General features: G+C 34.5%; 3 protein-coding genes across 3 annotated transcripts in view; 1 reads left to right on the forward strand and 2 right to left on the reverse strand.

The window, feature by feature from the left end:
• LOC111515668 (trypsin-3) overlaps positions 1-7,579 on the reverse strand; it is a 29,973-nt gene extending 22,394 nt beyond the window's left edge. Inside the window, exons 1-2 of the mRNA XM_074173924.1 lie at positions 7,431-7,579; positions 172-245 (exon numbers count right to left, since the gene is read on the reverse strand). Of these exons, the coding sequence (XP_074030025.1) occupies positions 172-245; positions 7,431-7,485 (129 nt within the window). The 5' untranslated portion in view covers positions 7,486-7,579. The remainder of the gene's footprint in view (positions 1-171; positions 246-7,430) is intronic.
• Positions 7,580-16,758: 9,179 nt separating this feature from the next.
• Positions 16,759-19,427, forward strand: LOC141481771 (uncharacterized). The gene is made up of 2 exons (XM_074173926.1): positions 16,759-17,360; positions 18,458-19,427. Exons 1-2 carry the CDS (start codon positions 16,836-16,838, stop codon positions 18,647-18,649), a joined length of 717 nt encoding a protein of 238 aa, XP_074030027.1. The 5' UTR covers positions 16,759-16,835; the 3' UTR covers positions 18,650-19,427.
• Positions 17,579-19,380, reverse strand: LOC141481772 (uncharacterized). Its single transcript, XM_074173927.1, has 3 exons — positions 19,293-19,380; positions 18,124-18,371; positions 17,579-18,018 (listed from the first exon to the last, which is right to left on the reverse strand). The coding sequence occupies exons 2-3, from the start codon at positions 18,193-18,195 to the stop codon at positions 17,725-17,727; spliced, it is 366 nt and encodes a 121-aa protein (XP_074030028.1). The 5' UTR covers positions 18,196-18,371; positions 19,293-19,380; the 3' UTR covers positions 17,579-17,724.
• Positions 19,428-24,075: the final 4,648 nt, after the last annotated feature.

Genomic DNA, 24,075 nt, shown 5'->3' on the forward strand with positions numbered 1-24,075 from the left:
CAACCAATCAGAAAGCGTTTCGATGTGACGTAGAGTTTATCGGAATTAAAAGTAAAATATTTTCACAGTACAATGGATTGAAAATGATTGTAGTGATTAATAGAAGGGTGTGATTCATCGGACTTATATCAATTCCATGAAATTTTACTCAACAAAAATTATTCAACTCACCTGATAAGAAATATTGTTCGTCTCTACCTCGGAGCGGTATTTTTGGACCGTTGCAACGTCTACATCTCCACGTACTAAAACACAAGAAAACCTCAACAATTGCACACTCGTTGACCTCGGTTTGTCATGATACCTACGATATAGAAAAGACGATGCAAAAGGTTCCATTCATGGTCTTTCTAAATTCAAAAGTTTTTTTTTGTTGGAGGAATTTCAACCAACTGATATCAGATCCATATTACAAAGTGAAGTCAGGATGTTAACTTTGCTGACTTTGGTCAACAAAACATGGTACTTGGTTTTGTTTTTAGCAATACCTGAAGGTATTCAATAACCTTGTATTGCGATTTTTTTTAAACGGTTCACGAATCCGATACACGTATTTCACCATACTATTGTTGTAAATGGGATGTATTCTTATTATTTCATCGTTATAAAAATAGGTTTCGACTTTTCTCGTAATGATTTTACATTAATATTTTAACAACTGAACAACTGGATACAATAGTTAGAAAACAAATCAGAAAACAAAATTATTCATATAAGGATAGAAAATATTAACATCAAAATAATATCATGAACAATTCCAACCGTCTCCTCCCATTTGGCATTCTAATTGCAAAATTATTCCAACCCAAAACGCTTCGGTATCTTCAATCTTCCTCCAGATCTTGTGATGAAGCCGTCACATCTTGGTGTCTTCTTTCATATTTATTTTCTCCCTCTTCATCTTCTCCTTGCTGTGTTACATTTTCATTGTAGATGCTATTTTTTTCTCCGTCTTGATTTTCTGGTATCTCGTTAGTATCCACTTCTCTAGACTTTTCTAATTGGTTCGCCGTGTCTGTCCCAATTTCTAATGGAAACAATCGCTGCAGAGGACGAATTAGTTGCCCTCGTTCTGTTTTAACTCGTGCTACTCTTTCTATTCCATCTCTTCCTGGAAACAGTTGTAAAATTTTCCCCAATGACCAGTTTACTCGTTTTTTATTGTCACTTCCAATGAGTACAATATCTCCAATTTAGAATGAAGTTACCCTTTCTTGACCAGTATGGACTAATTCTGCCAGATATTCCTTCCTAAATCAACTACGAAGGCCCTCTCGGAGTTTTTTCAGATACTTGTAACTTTTCAGTAGATGACCTCTGTCAACCTTATCCAACTCGGGAGTATCGGTGCTCGAGTTTGAATTTATAAACATCAAAGGTGTTAATGGAATCAGATCCACACATGAAGATAACAATCCAAGATTTCTCGCCTCCATTAAGAAAAAGCCAAATCCACACCTGTTACTTGAAATGGTAACAGGTGTGGAAATTCTCCAAAAACACCTTGTACAATATTTTCCCGACGATCACTATCCAATCGTAATTCAGCTGCACATTGACGTGAAATATATGATCTTTGCGATCCTGAATCAAGTAACGTTCTAATCAATTTTTGTTTGTCATTATTGACAATTTTGACAACAACCGTTTGCAATAAAGTTTCTTTCAAAAAATTGTTAGTTGAAGACATTTTCAACCTTATTGCTTCGATTTTTATCATCTTGATCAGTGATACCTTTCTTCACATGCAAATCAGGACATGAAATGTGGTAATGTTTCTTTGAACATATCAAACACCTAATTACAGCTCAACAAGTGTTACTAGTGTGATTCAATTTTAACCAAGAAAAACATCCATGTTATTTCATTATCCTACATTTTCTTTCACCAATTGAAAGACTTTGAGCTTTTGAACAATCATTACTTGTATGTGAATTCAAATCGCAGAATAAACAATTATTTCGCTTATCTTTTAGATAATCTTTGGGATTAGCTGTGTACAAAGCAGCTGCTGTGTATAATTCGGGCTCACCTTGTTTTGGAAAATATTTATCCTTACTGGCATTATATTTGTTGTGCTCGTGTCCTTTTCCAAATCCTTTTTATGCCAAATTTATCCGTTCTTCTGACTCAACCTTAATTTTCAAAAAACCTAATAACATATTCAAATAATTAGTACCTTTTAAATTTTCATTATCATCCTTCTTATTTCGTTGATAAAAAAAATTACGATATCTTTCCCAAGTTCTTAAAACTTCTGCAGGCAAAGCCGATTCTACAAGAGGGAAAAGCATAGCCGCATATTTTTCGCTGGTAACTCCTAGGGATTCCAAAGCTCTTAACTGGATTTCAAGTTTATTATACAGATTGGAAAGAGACATACCTGTTTTAGCTTTTGAAGCTTGTTGATAGTACAAGTTGTAATAGTTCCCTTACGTAAACTTCGATTAGAAATTCGTCCCTGGCAAAACGAGTCTCCAACTGGTCAATGGCTTTAATGTAATTGGGCCAAAAAGGGGGGGTAACTTTCTACTGAATCTCGGGCAACTGAACCATTTTCCGTCGCTTGTAAAATATACTGAAATTTGTCTTCTTCATCTATTTCTGGATCGTTGTGAATCTTCTTGAATTGTCCCCAGAACCCAATCCAGTTCTTCATGTTCCTATCGAATTTCTTCAGTTCTAATCTTGGTAAATAAAATTTTCTTTGAATTTTCTCCGTTGTTGAGAAATTGGAACAGCTCAAACGATCTTCCTGGGTCTCATTTGTATCTATATTTTATCAGCTCGTCTCTTAATATTCTACCTCATCGTTCTCCTCTTCTAATTGAATATCATCGCTGCCTTCTAATGACAATTTTTCTTTCATCTGCCTCGAATAATCTGCTACTCTTATCCTCCGATTATCTCAGTAGAAACAGTAAATCCTCCAGTCGAATCCTTCAGCTTCAAATCTCCATCAAGCACATCGACAGATTTTTTGAAAATTCTCCTCAACTGCTGCTTATTTTTCTTCAAACTATCCATCTTTTATGTCCTGTCACGGTCGCCAAATGTTGTAAATGGAATGGATTCTTATTATTTTATCGTTATAAAAATAGGTTTTGACTTTTCTCGTAATGACTTTTTATTAGTATTTTAACAACTGAACAACTGGATACAATAGTTACGAAACAAATCAGAAAACAAAATCATTCATATAGGGAGAGAAAATATTAACATCAAAATAATATCATGAACATTTCCAACAACTATAACGTTCAGTTTATTGAACTCAACTAGTGAAATAGCGTGTTTAATGATCAGGTTCAGATTAATATTAGACAAACCTGAAGAAGTGAAAAACGTGTTGCGGTTTTGTAGACTGTTTTGTAATTCAATTACATATTTTCTTAAAGAGTTTTCATTGAATTCCATTGATAGGTTCTTCATTTTTTGAGTTTGCTTATTTAATTGGAAAAGCAAAAATATATAAAAATGAATTTATTTTTCATTGTTTTTTTTTATAGTAATATTTACTTAAATACTGTTGACCAACTAGAAGATGGGTTGTGGAATTGGACCATCTAAATACTACACACATCATGAATTCCTCAGCCCTTTCAGTACTTTCAACTCTTCATTTGAAAATACCAATGATTTTCATTACTGAGAAAAAAACACATGATTCCAAACAAAAGTATCAAAAATCAGAAGACAAAATATCAAAAAAAATTTGTCCAAACTGCTCATTTTCTAAAATATGAAGTAGTGAAAGTTAACCAACTTATCAACCAAGAAATGAAACAAATAACACCAAGCATTTTTGCAATTTTCATTACGAACAGATAACTAGATATTATTAGAACGTAAAAGGGGCTTCCGTTCATTTTGTGCACATAATTTGAGTTTTTCCATCCCTTAGATAGTCTCAGAAATAAGAATCGTCATACCATTTTCTTGCATAAGATTTTTCTTGTTAAAGACAGACAAGTTCAAATGTTGCATTTGTCACCCAGCCGAATGCATCTGATAAAATCTCTGGCAGTTTAAAAATGCACTGTCTAAGGTTCCATCATCTATGCAACCCTTTTGGGATCTTCAATTATCTTTGATGAATGAAGGTTCAAAATCTTCTGTATATCTCGTAGATGTTGTCTTCGTAATGGTAATTGCCAAGCCCACCATTCAGATCTATGATAGATCTAGAAATTGCAATCTGGTATTCACACGTCATTTTGAAATTCACACATCTCCAGCAGTAGCAGAATTCATAGTTTCATGTTAATTCTATGATACAAATTATTATCAGTAATTTTTATTATCGGATCCAATTATTTTCATTTATGAAATTTCCATAATGTTTTCGTATATTCGAAAATCAAATATGGTAATATGCTTCATGTTCCATAATGAAATATGCCAACATAAAATCGCTTCTTCAAAACCAGGTATCTTTCTTTCGGAAATTTGAAAATCTCATCTCAGAATCATTTTTTATTTCATACACTATAAGAAAAGAGTCACTACAGTTTATCATTATTTCCATTCAGTAGGAATATTCATTGTAATGTATTGATCACTTTCAAAATAGAACACTGATATACAGTGCATTTCTTTAATGTCCCCTGTCCCTTTTATTTTTTGAACGGTTCAACTCAAAAAATTCAAATTTGGGATAATGAAATTAATACATGAATATTTTATTTTGAAGGGAAATTGACAAATAAAACTTTCAAGATGGCGACTGGGCGCCATCTGAAAAAAAAATGGAAAGGGGGATCTTGAACACATCATTTGAAGCTCCTGATGAATACTTCACAACCTAGAATATGAAGTCATATGAAGTCTTCACCTACTACAAAATGGCGGAACATTTAATAATTTCCTGAAAACAAACACATTAATATCGATATTTCTAGAAATATTCCTGTTTATCTACCATGTGGCAATTCCAATAACCCGATAAGGTTTGTTAAGTTATTTTTGTTTATAAAAACGTCAAAAAATTTCAGTACGCCAATTAACATTATTGTTACGTTAGAATATTTTCATTTAGATTTCGATTTTACTAGTAGAAAGGTACCACGTCAACAATCTCTATAATGGTCAATTCTCGTCCATTGGAAGGAAAAATTGAAGCGATTTTTATTTACGGTGCGACGCGTAACTTTCACGAGATCGAAAGAATTCTCAATGAACGTTTTCCAAATCATCCTATCTGTAGAAAATATTTGAGGAAACTTGTATCCAAATTCACAACTACCGGTATTATACATATCAAAAAACCCCCAGGTCATCCGTCCATTCCGGAAGAACAGCAAGTGCAAATAATTGGTGAGATGGTAGTAAATCCTGAACAGTCTACTTATTCCGTCGCGAATGTTTGTGAGGGGTCTCCTACTACTCTGAGAAGACTTTTGAAGAGGAATAGGTATCATCCATACAAAATTAAAATGGTACATTCTAGGGTTGTGAAGCATTTGTCAGGAGATTCAAAAATTTGTGTCACAAGAGCCTCCTTTCCATTCAATTTTTTCCCAGATGGCTCCCAGTCGCCATTTTGAAAGTTTAATCTGTCAATTTCACTTCAAAATAAAGTATTCATGCATTAATTTCATTATTCCAAATTTCAATTTTTTGAGTTGATCCGTTCCAAAAATAAAAGGGGGGGGGGCATTAAAGAAATGCACTTTATAGATAATCATGAATGGACCGATGCGTTATTTGATGAAAATTATCCAAATTAGCCACTATCCATGAAGATGATCAAACAATTTTCAAAAAATACACACATCGGAAAAGTCTAGGGATATTTTTATAACATACTAAATATCATAAAAATAAATGCATGAGGTCGTTTAATTTCGATTAAATTGGTACACTCGACCACCCTGTAGATTTCTATGGGTTGAACAAAGCCTGCAAAAACGGTAACTAATCTTTCATCAAGTTTTTTACAAACTGTAGGTTTTCGGCTAAAATGAATAATCTGAAAGTGTCGAGTTTGTACATTCTATGCAGTTCTTGCTCAGCAATTAAACTGGAAATATTGTGCTTCAACATGGAACGCCATCACTTACCATTGGCTGAGATGAATAGAGCTGTAGGGCTTCTTCAAGGTAGCATGCGACAAAATGATGTAGCTCTTCGTTTGGGGGCCTCCCAAAGTGTTATCAGTCGATTGTGGCGGCGTTTTCGTGAAAATGGCAGTCCAGCCGAACAACATCCAGGGCGAGTAAGCGCTACAACTGCAGTTCAAGACCGATTTTTGGTCTTAACCGCAAGAAGACAACCGACAATCACAGCACCTGAGTTGGTTAACGTGTTGCAGACGCACCAGGTAACCATTGGTCGTGATACTGTCAGAAATCGACTGCATGAAGCAGATCTACACAACAGAAGGCCACTTAGATGTCCACCTTTGTCGAGAGGCAATCGCGGTAGAAGATTAGACTGGTGTCAAGAACATCAAAACTGGGATGCAAATGATTGGGCCACAGTTTTGTTTACAGACGAATCCAGATTTGGATTTCATCCAGATTCTCATCGAGTAAGACTGTGAAGACGACCTGGAAATAATGAACGTTTGAGACACGTCCAGGAAGTCCACACATACAGAGGTGGTACAGTAATGCTATGGGCGGAATCATGATCGGCGGCAGAACCGATCTCGTTTTTCCAAATCGCTCCCTCACAGCTCGACAGTACCTCGACACCATTCTTCTACCTATCGTCCGTCCGTTTGCTGGGGCTGTTGGTGAAAACTTCCACCTAATGCACGATAATGCTCGTCCACATGTCGCGCGTCTAGTGACTGACTGGCTCACCAACGAAGGAGTTGATGTATTGCCATGGCCAGCACAATCACCGGACCTGAATCCCATCGAGCATGTGTGGGAAATGCTTCAACGAAGAATTACTCCGCATATGGGGAACATTCACACAACGTTTCAATTGAGAGACTTTTAATCGCTGAATGGGCAAATGTACCTCAACAAGACATTGACAATCTCATTTTGTCGATGCACGATAGATGTAGGGCCGTAATAAACCAGCGTGGAGGTCATACTCTGTACTGATTCCAATTTTTTTTGTATTATGATTTTTTTTCGGGGTGCCAAAGAAGAGCCATATTTTTTTCAGTTTTGCTTATATGCGCACTCAGTATTTTTGACCATTCAATAAATTTTGTTGTAAGTTACATTCGTTTAATAATCACCCGTCAACTTTTTTTCCCTAAAGCGATCTAAAAAAAAATTATTGCCATTTTTAAAAATATCCCTAGACTTTTCCGATGTGTGTATTTTTCAATTGTAGACGCGTATCGGAAACACCATTTTACTAACATTACTACCGATGAAGCGACTGTTAACGAGACGCGCATAGAATTAATAAAATATCAATAAAATTGTTTGATTATAGTATCATGGATACTAATGTATAAGTACCTTCATGAGAAATAATTGTTAAGGATAAGAAAATAGCGTAAATGTTTCTGCTCATAGTAGATAGTTAAGTGTCCATAATCACGTTTTCTCACCAAACTTCAAATCACTACTAGTTCGTTATTTTATTATTACCAACCTTTTGTTGAATACGTAAATGAGATTAACGTAGGTCGTAAAGTATATAATATTATCTCTAGAGAGATTAAACACTTTGTTATCTAATTCAATATATTAGTCACGTGGAGATACTGGTGAATTTCTATATTTTGTTGCAAAACACTAATGGTTTGTTCCGTAAGTTAAACACACAAAAAATTTTAATTCAATGACAAATTCACAATGGGTATCGTCAGAATCGAAAAAATATTTCTTGGCTGTTCATTATATCGAATGAATTTCTCAACGCTAGCCGGCATCGATTTGCCTAATGTTTCTTTTTCCTTGTGTTCACCGTTCTTTCATGAATCCAATATATAGGGTATTTTGAAGTTGAGTCATTCATTTTAACATTTAGAACTCTTCAAAATGAGTTGATATATCTAAAATCACTTATATAAAGATTGCATAATGAAATAGTTATAGCTACATTATTACAATTATTATTGAAAAAATCCACATGAAAAATGGGAATTGAAACTTTCTATGTTTTTATACTACTTTTATTCGTAACTGATAAGGGAAAGTATGTAGTCTCAATCTTATTTGATCTAGTGAAAGCCTTTGATTCAGTAAGAAATTAAATTATGATCAGTAAATTGTACAACATAGCTATCAGAGGATTCGTACTTGAATGGATTTTATCTGACAGAAAAATGGTTGTGGCTCTGAACAACACTGCATCACATATACAAGATATTATGCTTGGTGTACCACAAGGTTCAATATTAGGACCGCTGCTGTTTTCAATCTATATAAATGATCTCCCGAAATATATCAAACATGGTTACACCGTAATGTTCGCAGATGACACTACCATATCAATATCTGGTAACACAATAGATGAGTTAGAATTCAATATAAACTCAGTCATGGACGTTATGGTTTCTTGGTGTGACAGAAACCAACTGAAACTGAATGCAAATGAAATAATTCACTTGGGTTACTCCCAAGAAAGACATTGAATCTTAACAACGTCCAACTATCAGATACAGCCAAACTCCTAGGTATGTACTTAGATAAAATCTTGTTTTGGGAGCCTCACATTAAATCATGTGCGTAAAAAATCAAATCAGGCAATATTTGGAATACGCCAGAGAAGCTAGACGCAGATGGTATCAAGACGGTCTTTTATTATTTGGCATATTCTCACATGGCTCAAAATATTCTAATGTGGGAAACTTCTGCTGCCGCAAGACGTGTATTTATTCTACAAAAAAAATCATGAGAATCATATTTGACATTGCACCGAAATATAGCTGTAGAGCTTTATTTTCAGAGTATAAAATATTAACTTTACTCTGTATCTATATTTATAAAGCTCTGCTTCATGTGAGATACAACATAGTTCATTTCAATCACGAGTTAGTCACTCATAATTATGCAACACGAACTAAAGACTTGACCATCCCAAAACACAAAACTTCGATATTCAAGGAATCTCTTAGGTAAAATGGCATCATACTTTTCAATTCATTGCCACAGGATGTCAAGGACCTACACTCAGTAAGTTTCAAGAACCATATCAAATAATTATTGGCGAACGAGGGTTGTTATAGCTTAGATGAGTTCCTGCAAAAAGGTGTCTTGACATAACTTGTTCTCACTGCTTTTCCTTTCTATTTTAATGTCAAACCTTTCAATTGTATATAATTATATTATGTTGTTTTATAATAATTTGTCTATGATTGAAAATTTGCATCAGTATGTCGGTTGTAGTGTTTTGTATAGTGCCTGTTTTAATTAATAGGTATATATTTATTTATTTATATTTATATATTTATTTATTGTTATTTTCATTACTGACATGTCTAATATCATAATGATCTGAAAGATGAATAAATACAACAACAACAACAACATAAATGTTGCCTCTTTATATACATTGTTAGTTTATTGTTTGGAATAAAGTATTCGCTGTATATTCTGCTCCAGATATCCTTTCGCTTCCCCAAAGTTTTTTCTAGATATTTCAATTATTTCTTGTTCGCGAATTCTCCTAGTCTGTTCCGACTTTGTTTTATGAATCCTATCTATTGGTCTGGATGGTGATTAGACTTCATTTGAATATCGAACCGTATGTGTCAACTTGCAGTATACTCTATCAGACTTTCCTTCTTACTGGTAAAGAATACACTAAGTAAAACTATTTTTTTATTTTTGGGAAAGAAAGTTTTTGGCTTTCTACTACTCCATCTTGATACAAAAAAATGTGGGAATCTTTCAAAGAAAGGAAGGAAGTAGTCAATTAACTAAAGTAATAGAGTAACTGTATACATACATGTGTAGATCATGCAAAGAAGTAACTTTCTGACACAATCTGAAAGAAAAAGCCCTCCTGAAACAGTTACTTTCATATAAACATTGAATTACACGAAAGAACATTTTTTTCGAAACAAATACTTTTATATGAACACTGAATTATACAGAAAACACTTTTTTTATTTAGTTTGTAGTCCGAACATCCGTTATGAAATTAAATCAGATATCATTTCTACACTATATACTGAATGAAAATAAAAATTTCACTTATATGGAACACTGTCATGTTCATTGGTAGACATCGATGTTTCGCCGTAAGACACTTGCCTTAGGGCTCTTCAGTACCAATCTGGATAACATTATAATGTTCATACAGTGTGTCAATTTTAAAACTTACAATGGACTATATCTCACGAATGAAAGCTGATATCGAAAAATGCTCAAAACCGTGAAAGAGAACAGACATGAAAGAGAACTCACCCCTATCAACTTCCTAGGCCCCACCCACCAAAACTCAAAAAGTTTAAATTGCAAACCCCTACTTGTGATACATCATTGGAAAGACTATAAAAAATGCTATCCAATGGTAAAAATAATAATTGTACAGGGTGAAGCAATAATTGTGAAACTTTGGCTTAAATGGAATATTTAATGAGATTTTTGTTGAACTACAAATTTATTAAAAATGACAATTAAGTAAATGTTCAAAGTGAGTTCTGTTGTTTTGTAAACAATAATACAGCGTATTGTCAAAGTCTGCATGAACTTTAATATCAGCCGGCTCACTATGACATTTTTATTTGTAATACTACCTCCCGGACTATTACTATTATTAAATAATAAGTATCCGTCGATACTTTTTTCGTTACATAAAAACTAAATTTGCCGTTTTTGCAAAACAAGTTGGAAAGATCTGTTTTTGGGTTCTGTCAGTCAATACTTTTTGGTTTGTTTGAGACTTTTAAATGTCACTAGTTTTCACAATTTGTACGATCTGTACTGACATTCAGCTGTAGTTGTCACGATGGTTTACAGTATACCTGAGCTCGTGGAGATAATTTTCATATTTGCCTCCCAGAACCAGTGTTATTTAAAAACAGCTCAAATATTTCATGAAAAGCATCCGGACAAAAATGTAAGTCTCGTGTACCTCCGCGATTTAGTTCAGAGAAACGGGATCAGTGTAAAATAAAAAAAGGAATGCCCCAAAATTGCTGAATGAAGCAACCCAAATTGAGGTCCTTAGAAATTTTGCAATGGAGCCTACTGCATCAACACGTCAACAGTGAACTCATGACTGAAATAATTCGCGTTGAACTAAGAATGTTAAAAAATATTTGTTTCAGTGATGAATATACTGTTATGCTGAATGCTAATGTAAATAAACAAAACTGTTGGTATTGGAGTGATGCGAACCCGCATCGATTCAGAGAAGGTCACACTCAATATCCTGAGAAACTGAATATTTGGGCAGGAATATTAGGCGATATTATAATTGGTCCCTTGTTCATACCAGGCAATTTAAGTGGCGACATTTATCTCAATATGCTGGAAATCACCATCGAACCTTTAATTGTGTATGAATTAGAGAACAAAAGAGACGACCAAGGCAACCTAGCTGTAGACGAAGATTTACTATACTTCCAACAAGAAGGAGCACCTCCTCACTATGCAGCTCCAGTTAGACACTGGTTGGATACTAATTATCCGAACAAATGGACTGGAAGGAGAGGTCCCATTGAGTGGCCACCGAGGTCACCAGACTTGGCGCCGCCTGACTTTTTTCTATGGGGTCACCTCAAGTCAGTTATTTATAAAACTCAACCTGCGGGAATTGCGAGAAAGAATTACGCAAGCATGTCGCGCCATTACTAGAACAACATTTGCCAAAGTTCGTGCAGAAATTGAAAATAGGCTGTATTATTGTTTACAAAACAACGGAACCCACTTCGTACATTTACATAATTGACATTTTTGATATATTTGCATTTCAACAAAAACCTCATTAAATATTCCATTTGAGCCAGAATTTCACAATTATTGCTTCACCCTGTACAATTATTATTTATACCATTGGATATCATTTTTATAGTCTTTTCAATGATGTATCACAAATAGGGGTTTGCAATTTAAACTTTTTGTGTTTTGGTGGGTGGGGCCTAGGGGGTTGATGTGGGTGAGTTCTTTTTCATGTCACTCCAGTTCCCCCTCGCTATCCTAGAAACGGTTTCAAACATTTTTCGATATCAGCTTTCCTTCGTGAGATCGTGAGATATAGCCCATTATAAGTTTTAAAATTGACACACTGTATAAAAGTGTTCATATAAAAGTATTTTTTTCGAAAAAAAATTTATTTCGTTTAATTCAATGTTTATATGAAAGTAGCTGTTTCAGGAAGGCTTTTTTCTTGCAGATCTATGTATACAGTTACTTCTTTCAAAATCTATTACTTCCTTCCTTTCTTTGGAAGATTCCCACATTTTTTTGTAACAAGATGAAGTAGTAGAAAGCCAATAATTTTTTATCCTTCTGAACTCTCAGGATGACTTAAATTGCCAATCAGGTAAAAGCAGATAGCAGCAGATATACTGTGAATTTTCAATTCAAATGAAATATATTTCGATGTATATCCATCGAAAATTAAAAAAAGTACTTCAACAATTAGCCTGAAGAACTGCTGTAAATTTCCTATGTAATCTATTCAGATTTTGGCATTGTTTCAAGTTTTTTAATAAAGATGAACAGCGATAATGGATTCCGGTCATTCATGGATTTGATTAATCGCCCCTACGGCTGAGACGTTGGCACCACTAGCGGATTTATCTTCAAAAGTGATTAAAACTCATTAATACAGTTTATTGTATGATTTTCACTATGAAGGGTTTGACAAAAACCACAGCAGTGTTTGTAAAACCGGTTTTGTAAAGCTGTTTTTGTAAAACTCTTTAAGAATATTACTGGAGTTTAGTCCCAACACCAAACCGTTATTTCTAACACCTCGACACGTGTAATCACCAAGTAATCATCTTCAAGAGAAAGATTAAACAGTTTCATCTTCCTCTTTAGGATGATCACTTGGTGATTGAAACACTTGTCGAGGTATTGAAAATAACGGTTTGGTGTTGGGATAGAGCTCCAGTAATATTTATTACTACACTAATATTTTACACTACACTAATATTTATTACTACACCAAAAGTTCCAAACAGTGAATCACAAGTAAAACCCTTTACAGTGAAAATCATACAAAAAATTGTTTATTGTATGATTTTCACTATAACAGGTTTTACAAAAACCCCAGTGGTTTTGTAAAGCGGTTTTTGTAAAACCCTTTATAGTAAAAATCATACAATCAACTCCATTAATGCGTTTCAATATGGATTTTCATCATGTATCGGCCAGTTATATTCAGTTATCAATGTGATTGTTGACGTATATACCTTCAATCATCGGTTTCGATATTTCAATCAATGTATTTCCATTCTGTTATGACATGTCAATTTTGATGTGTTATTCTGCAGTTCTGGCGGATAAACTGTTAGTTGAAATTTTTTTCAAAACGAAATGCGCAAAGACTAATTTGGTAATTTCAAATGTCAAAAAGTAACATGTTGCATTTGTTAACTTTTCTTCTTATTCAGCTACATTCGAGTTGATGCCCAGGATAGTCGTGACATACTCTTAATGGTTTGTTCCGAGTTTCTTTGTTCTCTTAGTAAGCCGGGTGACGACCACAGATCATCATCAGTATTTTAGATTTTCGTTATTTGAAAATTAATATATTTCGTCAGGATAAAAATAATAGGTAATGAGTAATTTTTGACTATTAAGAATTGAAAAATATTTTATTTACACTTACTCCCACTTACCTCTGAACGCGATGTCACGTTCCAGTTTTGAAAATATGTTTACCTTCTTTGGAACGTCCTATATATATATATATATATATATATATATATATATATATATATATATATATATTTTTTGGGTGTTGAATCTACGAATTATTTTCCTTCTTGATTTGTATATATATATATATATATATATATATATATATATATATATATATATATATATATATATATATATATATATATATGTTTCCTTCGAAAAATCCTTGCGAAAACAACTACGTTTCTTTTTGCTTCGGCGAGCGATCTTCTGTGCCAGTATGAAAACCGAGGATTCGAGAGGATTGGTAGGACACACTTCGTTTGATGAGTTCAAATTGAATTATTTTTGTACCAATAAATAATTTATTGTAGATACGTTTCGATTATAAGTCATCTATATTGGCTGGTGGATTTTATATGAAAAAAATATACCTCACTTGTTAGATTGGGAATTTTACCTATCGATAAAGTGATTTGATTGTGTTTTTTTCGAGCCTCTGCAACATTCTCTAAATAGTGTTAGGGTTGAAGAAAAAGGGAAGAATATACCAGGACAGAACTAGTTTATCCATCTATCAAATAACAGAGGAGATTGCTCAAAATTGTCAGGTGCATCCTTTTTTTATTTTGCTAACATAAATATACTATTTTTATAAGTTTTTTTGGGCAGCCATATGTGCTACAATTTCCATCTTTGAATTGATTTTTCTTGTTTTTATGTGATTTAAAAAAAAAGGAATACTTCAATCAATTAATTGTAAAAGCAATAAAATTGCAATCCTTTTATTTCAATACAAATATTAGAATTTGAAAATTTCAATTCACCTCTATGAGATACTTTTATCAGGGTAGTTTTTGTAGTATCTACCTCATTGAATAATCTTCGAAGTAAAAAATTATGTGACGCCCATTTTATTGCTCTAACACCTACTAACACATCCAAGCAGAAGATAACAGAAAAAACATTTCTTTCTCGCTGATTTCTAGCCGTTGTATTGTGCTTATTTTCTTTCTGGATTCCGGCACTTTCGTCTCGGTAAAAAAACGTAACGAAATAAATTTTGGCGTCCAACTTGGGGAGCCGTTTGTGTTTGAAATTGAAACTTTCAAATGTTCATGTGAAAGTATTTGTTTAGAAAGTATTTTTCTTTCGTGTAATTCTATGTTTATCTGAAAATAACTGTTTCGAGAGGACTTGTTTTCCAGTGTGTGTCTGAAAGTTACTTCTTTGAATGATCTACACATCTATGTATGGAATTACTTCTTTTGTAATTGATTACTTCCTTCCTTTCTCTGGAAGATTCCCACATTTTTTTGTATAGAGATAGAGAAGTAGAAAACCAAAAGCTTTCTTTCCCAAAAATCAATACCCCTTTCAATTTGATATCTTTAACTTTTGCTTGGATATCTTATCATATCCCTACTAATATTATAAATGCGAATGTAAGTTTGTTTGTTACGGTTTCACGCGAAAACTACTCAACAGATCATCATGAAATTTTGTACATATGTTCTTGGAGGTACTTGAAGTAACATAGGATCCTTATTATTGAAAAAAATATTTTTTATGTAAGATAAAAAAATTGTTTTTCAAAAAAGTTTCGAAATCTAGCTACTTTAACGTCATCTAGCATTCCAGTAATGAAGTTCCAACCCTTTGTACCGTAATACCGTTGCACTGTATTATTCACAGTCAGGACAATATCCAATCCAATTGACTATAGTTTCAGCTGTGTAGAATTATTCTATATTTATTGTTATTTCCTTTTTTATTTTTGGGTTAGGTTAGGTCAGGTTAGGCTAGGTAAGGTTATCTTTTTAAATTGTAACAATTGAAAATTATTTATTTTTGTTACAGTGGAATATATTTTAAATTTTTTTGTTTCAATTCAATAAAGCATATTTTACATTCTCGAAACTTCATCGTATGTAATAGTTTTTAAAAATTGATAATCCCAGCTAAGCAATAAAATATGGTTCTCATATTGATTCTTTCCTATTGTACTGACACTTAATTAATGGCATAAATGCGAGCGAAGCCGCCAGTAAAAGCTAGTAGGTATTTTATAAATATGCGTATGAGGTTCATTTGTGTATCATTGTGGATTTTTTATGTTTTTTTTTTTCTGTGCTCCATTTTTTTGTGTTTCTATTGTGCTTATTGTTTTATGACTTGGGAATAAAGCATAAAATGATTGAATAGAACTCCATATTAAAACTCGTTAATACAGTTTATTTTATGATTTTCAGTATAAACGGTTTTACAAAAATTGCGACACACTCCCGGATAATGCCAAATTGATTTCATTCGATGTAAAGAATCTGTTTCCCAGTATCCCAGAATCTATTGGACTAAAGGTATATCAATCCTGTAGTGAAACAGAACATATTGGATTGCTTACGGTATGTTTGTTACAGAATTACTTCCAATTCAACGAAAATCTTTACTCATCCTTCAAAGGTCTCATAATGGAAAACCCACTCATTCCCATTCTGGCAGAAATTTCCATGAACGATTTGGAGCGAAAAATAAACAGTAACCCACTGGTGAGAAGTTTCGTGTACACATTCACCATGGAGATGGAAAAGGACGACTCTATAAATTTTTCGGACTTGGCAATAACGAAAGTTGACAATAAACATGATTTTTCAATTTATCGTAAACCAGCACATACAGATATTATCATTCATAATTCGTCCACCCACCCACATCAGCACAAAGTAGCAGCATTCAACAGTATGAACCACATACTGATAAATGTTCCCTTGTCAAATGCGAATTTCAATAAAAAATTGAGCATAGTAAAACCAATAGCCGTCAACAATGATAACGATAGCAGTCTAATACATTCTCCATTATCAAAAAAGTTATACAGCCAAGCTTTGAAGGAAGTTTACCAATTCAAAGAAATGAGGATGCAAGTTATAGAATATTAACCTACTTAGGCCAATCCACTACGAATATTTCCAATTTTCTGCACAACAATATTACTTTCGAAACCAACAGCAACAGCCGCGTTTACACCGGAGTTAAGAACACGAGTTTTTAACATTTTTGTTATTAACTGATGTTAATAACAAAAGTCAGTAACATATGTTAATAACATTTTCTTTTGGCTGCCAGTTGTGTTATCAACAAAAGTTAAAAGTTACTCCGCCATCTTCAATCAACGATCATGCACAGCCAGCATTTCTAGGTGAGATAATAGTGCGAGAGGATGGCGTGGTGCTCGCTGCAGCTGCGTGCGTTGTTTTGGCTACCGCTGCTCAAAGGAGACATAGAAGATACTGGGTGAAACAGTCACTCAGAGCAAGGACTGTGTACAGTGGGAGTGATATGTTAAATGATCTGCAAGAAGACGATCGTGACCCTCTTTCAGGCGAGCTACGGTGCGACGGAAGCATCAAGAATTTTCTCCGCATGACCAGCTGTGATGTTGAGTGGTTGATCGGACAACTGGGGCACAGAATTGGGAAAAAGGACACCAACTACAGAAAAGACATTCCAGTGAAAGAAAGACTTGCGGTCACGTTGCGGTTTTTAGCTACAGAGGACTCGTTTGCATCTAGTCCACAAGTACTAGATGGTTTGATTGATTGCTTCGAAGAAAATGTACAGGTAAGTGAATTTCATACCAGAATATTAAAATGAAAGTACTGTCACTTTGCATAATGCATCAAACTGTCGTTTTGCATATTAGTTTGAAACATGCAAAAAACATAAGTTTCAAAACCGTCATTATTCATAACGCGGAAACTATTTTATCGACCTAGTTAGTCTACTCACCTATAGGTGTCGCAACTGCGCACTTACTAATAACTTGCTGATTTGCTGATAATTGCTACATGGTACTACTTAATTGCATCAAACAACCCAAAAGCCTTGTTCTTTCATATTTATGTTAACTTAAAACAAGTGTACAACATTCATAAGTACATGTAAACAATGTATTTGAACAGAAAGAAACGTTTAAATCAAGTATTTAGAGTTGGGTAAAGTTAAGCAGGCTACAGAAATCGCTTGTAGTGAGGATGTTCGTTGCATTGAGCTGAGTACTTTCAGGGTCCGCGTCATGCGGGCTCACGGATGAATACATGCTTGGCGTGGGGCTATTTGTTGCTTCTAGCAAACTTCCAGGGTTAGAAGTTGCGTCCGACGGTTGGAACTCAGACATACCAATTTCAAACAAAACTTGATTGATTCGATGTTTCGCAACCATTTGCAAACGACGGTCTTTTATTTGACGAAGCTGGCAAGCTACGTTCCCCCCGAATACCTGTAAAAAAGGAATTATTGTGTTTATCCTTCTTAGGGTAAGTGTAGGGCATGTTATGACTGTGTATTGAAAACGATTTCATAACTATAACGTCAATATTCCTACCTCACAGTGATCTCTTTCTCCGATCTTCTTCTCAAGCCGATTCATAACGCCATATGCCTCCTCAGCCATCATTTGGTTTGTTTTCCGTTTTTTTGGTTGGGCTGCTTTCGGAGCTTAGGGTGGTGCCATAGCATGCTTAGCTGCTAGGGCTTGTGAGGCGCCGACTAGGGGAGGCGGGGCTGGGGTGATTTCTGTTTCCTCATCTTCTGTTTCCCGATTGTCCTCATCTTCCTCTGCATGCTGAAAAACTTAAAATAATTCAAAAATTCAACTAATCATTTAAAATAATCCATTTGAATGAATAATTTAAAATAATCCAAGATGTCTTTTTCAGGTACTATCCACGCCTGAGGAATGGCTACACCATGCAAAAGAATATCTCCGACTCTGGAACTTTCCTCACTGCATTGGAGCCATGGACGGCAAGCATGTAATGCTCCAAGCTCCAATACATACAAGTAGTGATTACTTTAACTACAAAGAATTCTTCAGTATCGTCCTGCTAGCTTTGGTCGATGCTAATTGAACGAGTTCTTGGAAAGCAATACAATAAATCTACCTAACGCCACCCCTTTACCGAGAAGAACCCTACCCGACCCATACGTTATCGTCGCGGATGACGCATTTCCATTAAAACGAACCATTATGAAAACATATCCTGGGCTGTATGAGAAAGGTAGTGAAAAACGGGTGTTTAACTATCGGCACTGTCGGTGTAGAAGAGTGGTGGAAAATGCGTTCGAAATTATATCAGTCGTGTTCAGGGTACTAAGAAAACCTTTGTTGCTCTAACCTTATCGTGCAAAAAAGGTTGCGTTGGCTTGTATCCATCTACACAACTTCCTGAGACGAAGCAAGTCGTCAAACGGGACATACACCCCTTCAGGCACGTTTGATCAAGAGGACCCTTCAACAGGACAACTAATTCCTGGACAGTGGCGAATTGTTGGTTTGCCATCAGAAAATCTACTTAGATTAAAGAAAATACCGAAAAAATCATCTGACATCGCAAAACTAGTAAGGAATGAATTTTGTGCGTATCTTAACAGCCCTGAGGGTTCAGTGCCTTGGCAAAAGCAGTATAAAGAAGTAGAAAAGTGTGTCTTGTTGTATAAAACGTAGCATTGAATTATATATATCGAGATAATTATTTGTGTTATTTTACTTACCTCGTTTCTCTCCAAGCCCACCTCGCTCGTTGATCTGGGCACGGTTTTGTCCCTCAAAAACAATAGATGTTCGTAACCAAACCACTTCACTTTTGCGTTGGTTCGAGACCCACTTTTTTGTTTCTTGCTCTCTCATTGAAATTGTCCTATCCCCCCTGGTGACCCTGAACCTAATGGCCTCTCCTTGAAGTGTCGTAGTTGCAATTCTGTTTACCAGCATGGCATAGATCCAGCCATTTATGGTCGATTCTATACATTTCCTAGCCAGAGACAATCCAGTAGATTTAGGTAGTGCATTGTCAAATGCTCCTTCAATATCAAGAAATACAGCAACCGCAATCTCCTTGTTGTCAAGGGATTGGGAGATTTTCTCAACAAGGTTGTTTAATGCTGAATCTGTCAATTTGCCGGTTTGATAAGCATACTGGTGGTTACTCACGGGGGATGCATATAATTTAACCCTCCTGATGTCTCCATCCAGTATCCTCTCGAGTCCTTTCAACAGGAAGGATGTAAGGCTGATTGGTCGTACCAATTTAGGGTGTGGGTCTCTCTGACCCACTTTAGGTATATAGAACCCTTGCTGCCAACCAACTGGGTGGTATACAGTATATCCTCTTATTCGAAATTAAATCGACCAAGAAATATTCTGATTCGCGAGAAGCTAAATTTAATGAAAACAAATTGAATTTACAATATATTTTATCTAAGGTTGATTAAAATGAGTGTCCTTATATGAAAGTTTCTATATATGGCAAATAATTCCATGGACTTTTGGATTCTGGGGCTAGTCAAGTTTTCATTAACAATTAAGGGTTGTCAGTTTCATACTCCATGAGAGTTGAACTGAATACGTCAAAAATATCTTCATGTACTGTTGCCAATTCTACTAGTAGTCAATATATAGGTACAGGTTCAATACCGATCAACTAGAAATTGAATTTTATGTTATACCAAAGATGACACATAGGTACTTTAGTATTACGAGTTTCTTTATGGGTCAATATGGAAGTAGTACTTCTGAGTTGAATTGTAATTTAGGTGATATGGATGAATCTAGAGTGACTTGAGTTCAGATCAATATCAATATTGAATGAAGTTGTTAGTTCTCATTTACCACTCAAATATAGTTCAGAATGAATTGTCAGTAACATGCATTGACACTTTTCTACCTGCCGTCATATGCTATTGGCTATCCTTGAACTTCTCAGAATGGGATTCCATATTCGATTGAGGTTCACCGCTTCTTCTCTTCTGTTGAAAACGGGGAGAAGAATCAGGTGTTTGCACTCGCGTATCTACCATATATCCCTGGGGACACAGAGAGAATTGGAAAACTATTGAGGAAACACGACATTGAAACACTTTTCAAACCCACTAAGAATATACAATAAAGCTTCAGGTTGCCTAAAAACGCTACTTTCCCTGTTTCTACTAACTCCGGTGGAGTCAGAGAAAACTTGGAATTAGACATTTTTCAAAATAACTACTGACCACTGAGTTCGCAATTTTTAAATCAAATCACAGAATTAAATTGACAAATATTTGATTTTCTATAATCCGTTTATATTGAATATTACAATAAATAATGAAATTTGGAACAATCATGAAATACAAATCAATTAAAAGAACTAAGATTATAAAAAAAAGGAAAGAAGAAAAAAAATATCAAAGATGCTGCTTCGTTCCCTCCTGTTCATAAATTGCTTTTCTATTGATTGGTTTCCTAGCAAAGCTATAAGTACAACAGCCTATCTGTTTAAAAATTCAAATTTCACATCGATACTTTTCTGACTTTAACATATTGTAATAATATGTTTTTTTCAATATTAAATCTTGGTTTTTCCCGTCACAGAAAAAAAATGTGTATTATACACGGAAAAAATATTAGATTTTAGCTCTCGGTTTTTTGTCTCCCTCCGCTTCGCATCGGGAGACAACACAACTTCGAGCTAAAATCTAATACTTTTTTCCCTTGTTAAATAAATAACTAGGTATTTATACTAATAAATAATTTTATGCACGACCAGTCGTAAAGTAGCAATTTATCGCCCAGATTTGCGGGCGTAAAGAAGCACTTCAGCATCCGGAGAGCAATAAAGTCGTTGAGTAGGCACTAAAGTGAATTTTAATCTCATATCGATAGAAATCTATGTTCCAATGGTTTCAATAAATGCAAAATTATTGAAACATATATCTAAATTATATATAGGAGTGCACATTACGAGTCGATAATCCATCAACCACCATCATCAGACTATCAATATATCTGTTGTACTTGTAGGTAACTCATAAAAAGCTATCAATCTGGTGTATATATCTACTGATATCTCTATTATCATATACATTTGAAGCAGCTTTCAGCATGGAATAATATGACCACATGGAAGAGGGCTCACGATATTTAGATTTTTCCAGAAAATAGGCAAGTGTGTAGTTCTTATTTTTTACATTATTCCCGTTACACCATCTCACGAATTCTTTATACACTTTGTCGTATATTTTCTTGGATTTCGTTGGCAATAAATACAATTTCGCATCCTCGGCTGCTTTATTTATTTCTGGTGGGGTACAATTCACACTTTCTTCGTCGCTTGAATCCATTTCAAAATTACTAATAAATTACCTGTGATCACAAAAATTGACAGCAAATGTGGCTACTAGCCTATGTAAACTTATTTCGAAAATTTGACTGAGTTGCCATGGTAACAATCATTCCATCATTCCTTGATTTATTCTGTTTCCGATATGATATGAATGTACAGCCTCACGGTAGCTCTAGATATAAAGAGGTACCTATTTACATGACATAAAATATACCGGTGGTGCATAAAATGTTGTAAGTATTTCGGGCGTAATTTGCTTTTATGGACCTAGGCGTTTTAATAGCCCTCGCCATTGCTCGTGCTATTACTAACACGCGTGGTCCATAAAAGCCTATTTCACGCCCTTGATACATAAATAACTATATTGTCCATACGTTTTGATTGTATGGTGGATTTTGCATGAAACTAAAAAGGGATTTGGTTGTGTTTTCTTGGAGCCTCTGCAACATTCTCGAGGTGGTTTTCCTCAACATATCTTTTGAAAAATTGAAAGAGTTGAAGTTCTATTCCATTTGGATAAACCGTATGTCACTGGGTAAGATACTTAAACTCCTACAGAATTTATCAAGTCGTGTTTGGTTAGAGAAGAAGGGAAAAATATACCAATATCCTTCTATCAGATATAGAGGAGATTCATTCTTTCGTTATTTTTCTAACATCAATATAGTTTAATAATTTTTTTGCATCCATATGCCCTATAATTTCCATCTTTGAATAGATTTTTCTTATTTTTGAGCCATTTTGTGATTTGACTAAAAAATAGAATGCTTCAATTAATTAATTGTACAAGCAATAAATTTGTAATCCATCCAAGTGGGAATTTTATTACAAATATTTGAATTTGAAAATTTCAATTTACTATCATAGGCTACTCTCATCAGTGTAGTTTTTGTAGTTTCTACATCTATAATAATGTTCAAAAAAAATTACGTGGCGCCCATTTTATTGTTATGACACCCACTTACATATCCAAGCAGCTAACAAAAAACCCATTCCGAATTTGCTCGGCCATGCCCGTACTTGGACGAGAATTTTTCACATTACACTAGTACTCGGATCAGTCACTAACTCGAACAAGTGTATTAGCATGTGTAAATGAGCCCTAATGTGTTTACAAATCTATCCCTAGTTCTCTCAGCCTAGTCACTAAACTAGCATGTGTGAATGGGCTTTTGATCATTTGCTGTTTGAATGTTATTATCCTTGTGTTCAATTTATCGCCTATGAATTTTTGTCGAAACTGCCTATTCTGTGGATTCATCATTAATGTCAGTTGTGATATGTATTTGAAGTACAACTAACAGTACAACTGGTATTTTTATTTAATCAATTTATAAAAGTGAAATGGTTATGAAATATCTATGGTCGCCTATAGATTGAGTGATGTTCCATCTCAGTGATTCAGAAAGTGGTCGAGATGGACCCCCAAGGGGTCCACTAGAGACTTGACAGGGGTCTACGTATACGTGTCGAGACTTGCAAAGCACCACCGCCGCCCGTAACGCTTGTTAAGACGTGCAAAGGGAAGAACAAAGTGTGTGTGCTTGCAAACTTGCATTAACTTGTTCGATTCTTCACCAATATAAATACTAATATTTCATTTTTACCACACCGAATGGGTATTTGTTTGAAGGTGGTTGACAATTTTTCGTGATGTATTTCATCAGTTCAGACTTCCATTGTCTAATATAATATAAATTGATTTCAAATCCCTGAAAAAAAATTAAGAAGATTAACCAAAAATAACAATTTTATCAAACAAAAAACTGAAATTACAAAGAAATAACATACAAGCAACAACCAAAAAAATAAAAAATTGAAATATTAATAAAAGCTGAAAATTAAAAAAATATTATCAACAAAAAATGAAAAAAAAATTAAAAGACTTCAACCAAGTTATGTCACGACGTTTCGATTGTTAGTATCCACAATCGTCTTCGGGTGATGACTGGACTTATTCCTCCGAGATCCAACTATTTATAGGCCATTCGAGTGCTTTCACCTGTCCCCTCTTCTCTCTCTCCGCTTCATTGGTTTTTAGCGGGAGATGACCGTTTGGCGGGAGTTGGTCGTTTTTCGTTTGATTATAGGTTTCCATATGTTACGTATATATCAACGCTAGCTTGACTAAATGCGTTGTTGGACAACATATATGCGGCTTCTTTGAATTTTCTCCT

Source organism: Leptinotarsa decemlineata, unplaced genomic scaffold (genome assembly GCF_025532065.1).
Source record: "Leptinotarsa decemlineata unplaced genomic scaffold, Ldec_3_MD MMD2_tig00000505_RagTag_RagTag, whole genome shotgun sequence".
Classification (NCBI taxonomy): Eukaryota; Metazoa; Arthropoda; class Insecta; order Coleoptera; family Chrysomelidae; genus Leptinotarsa; species Leptinotarsa decemlineata.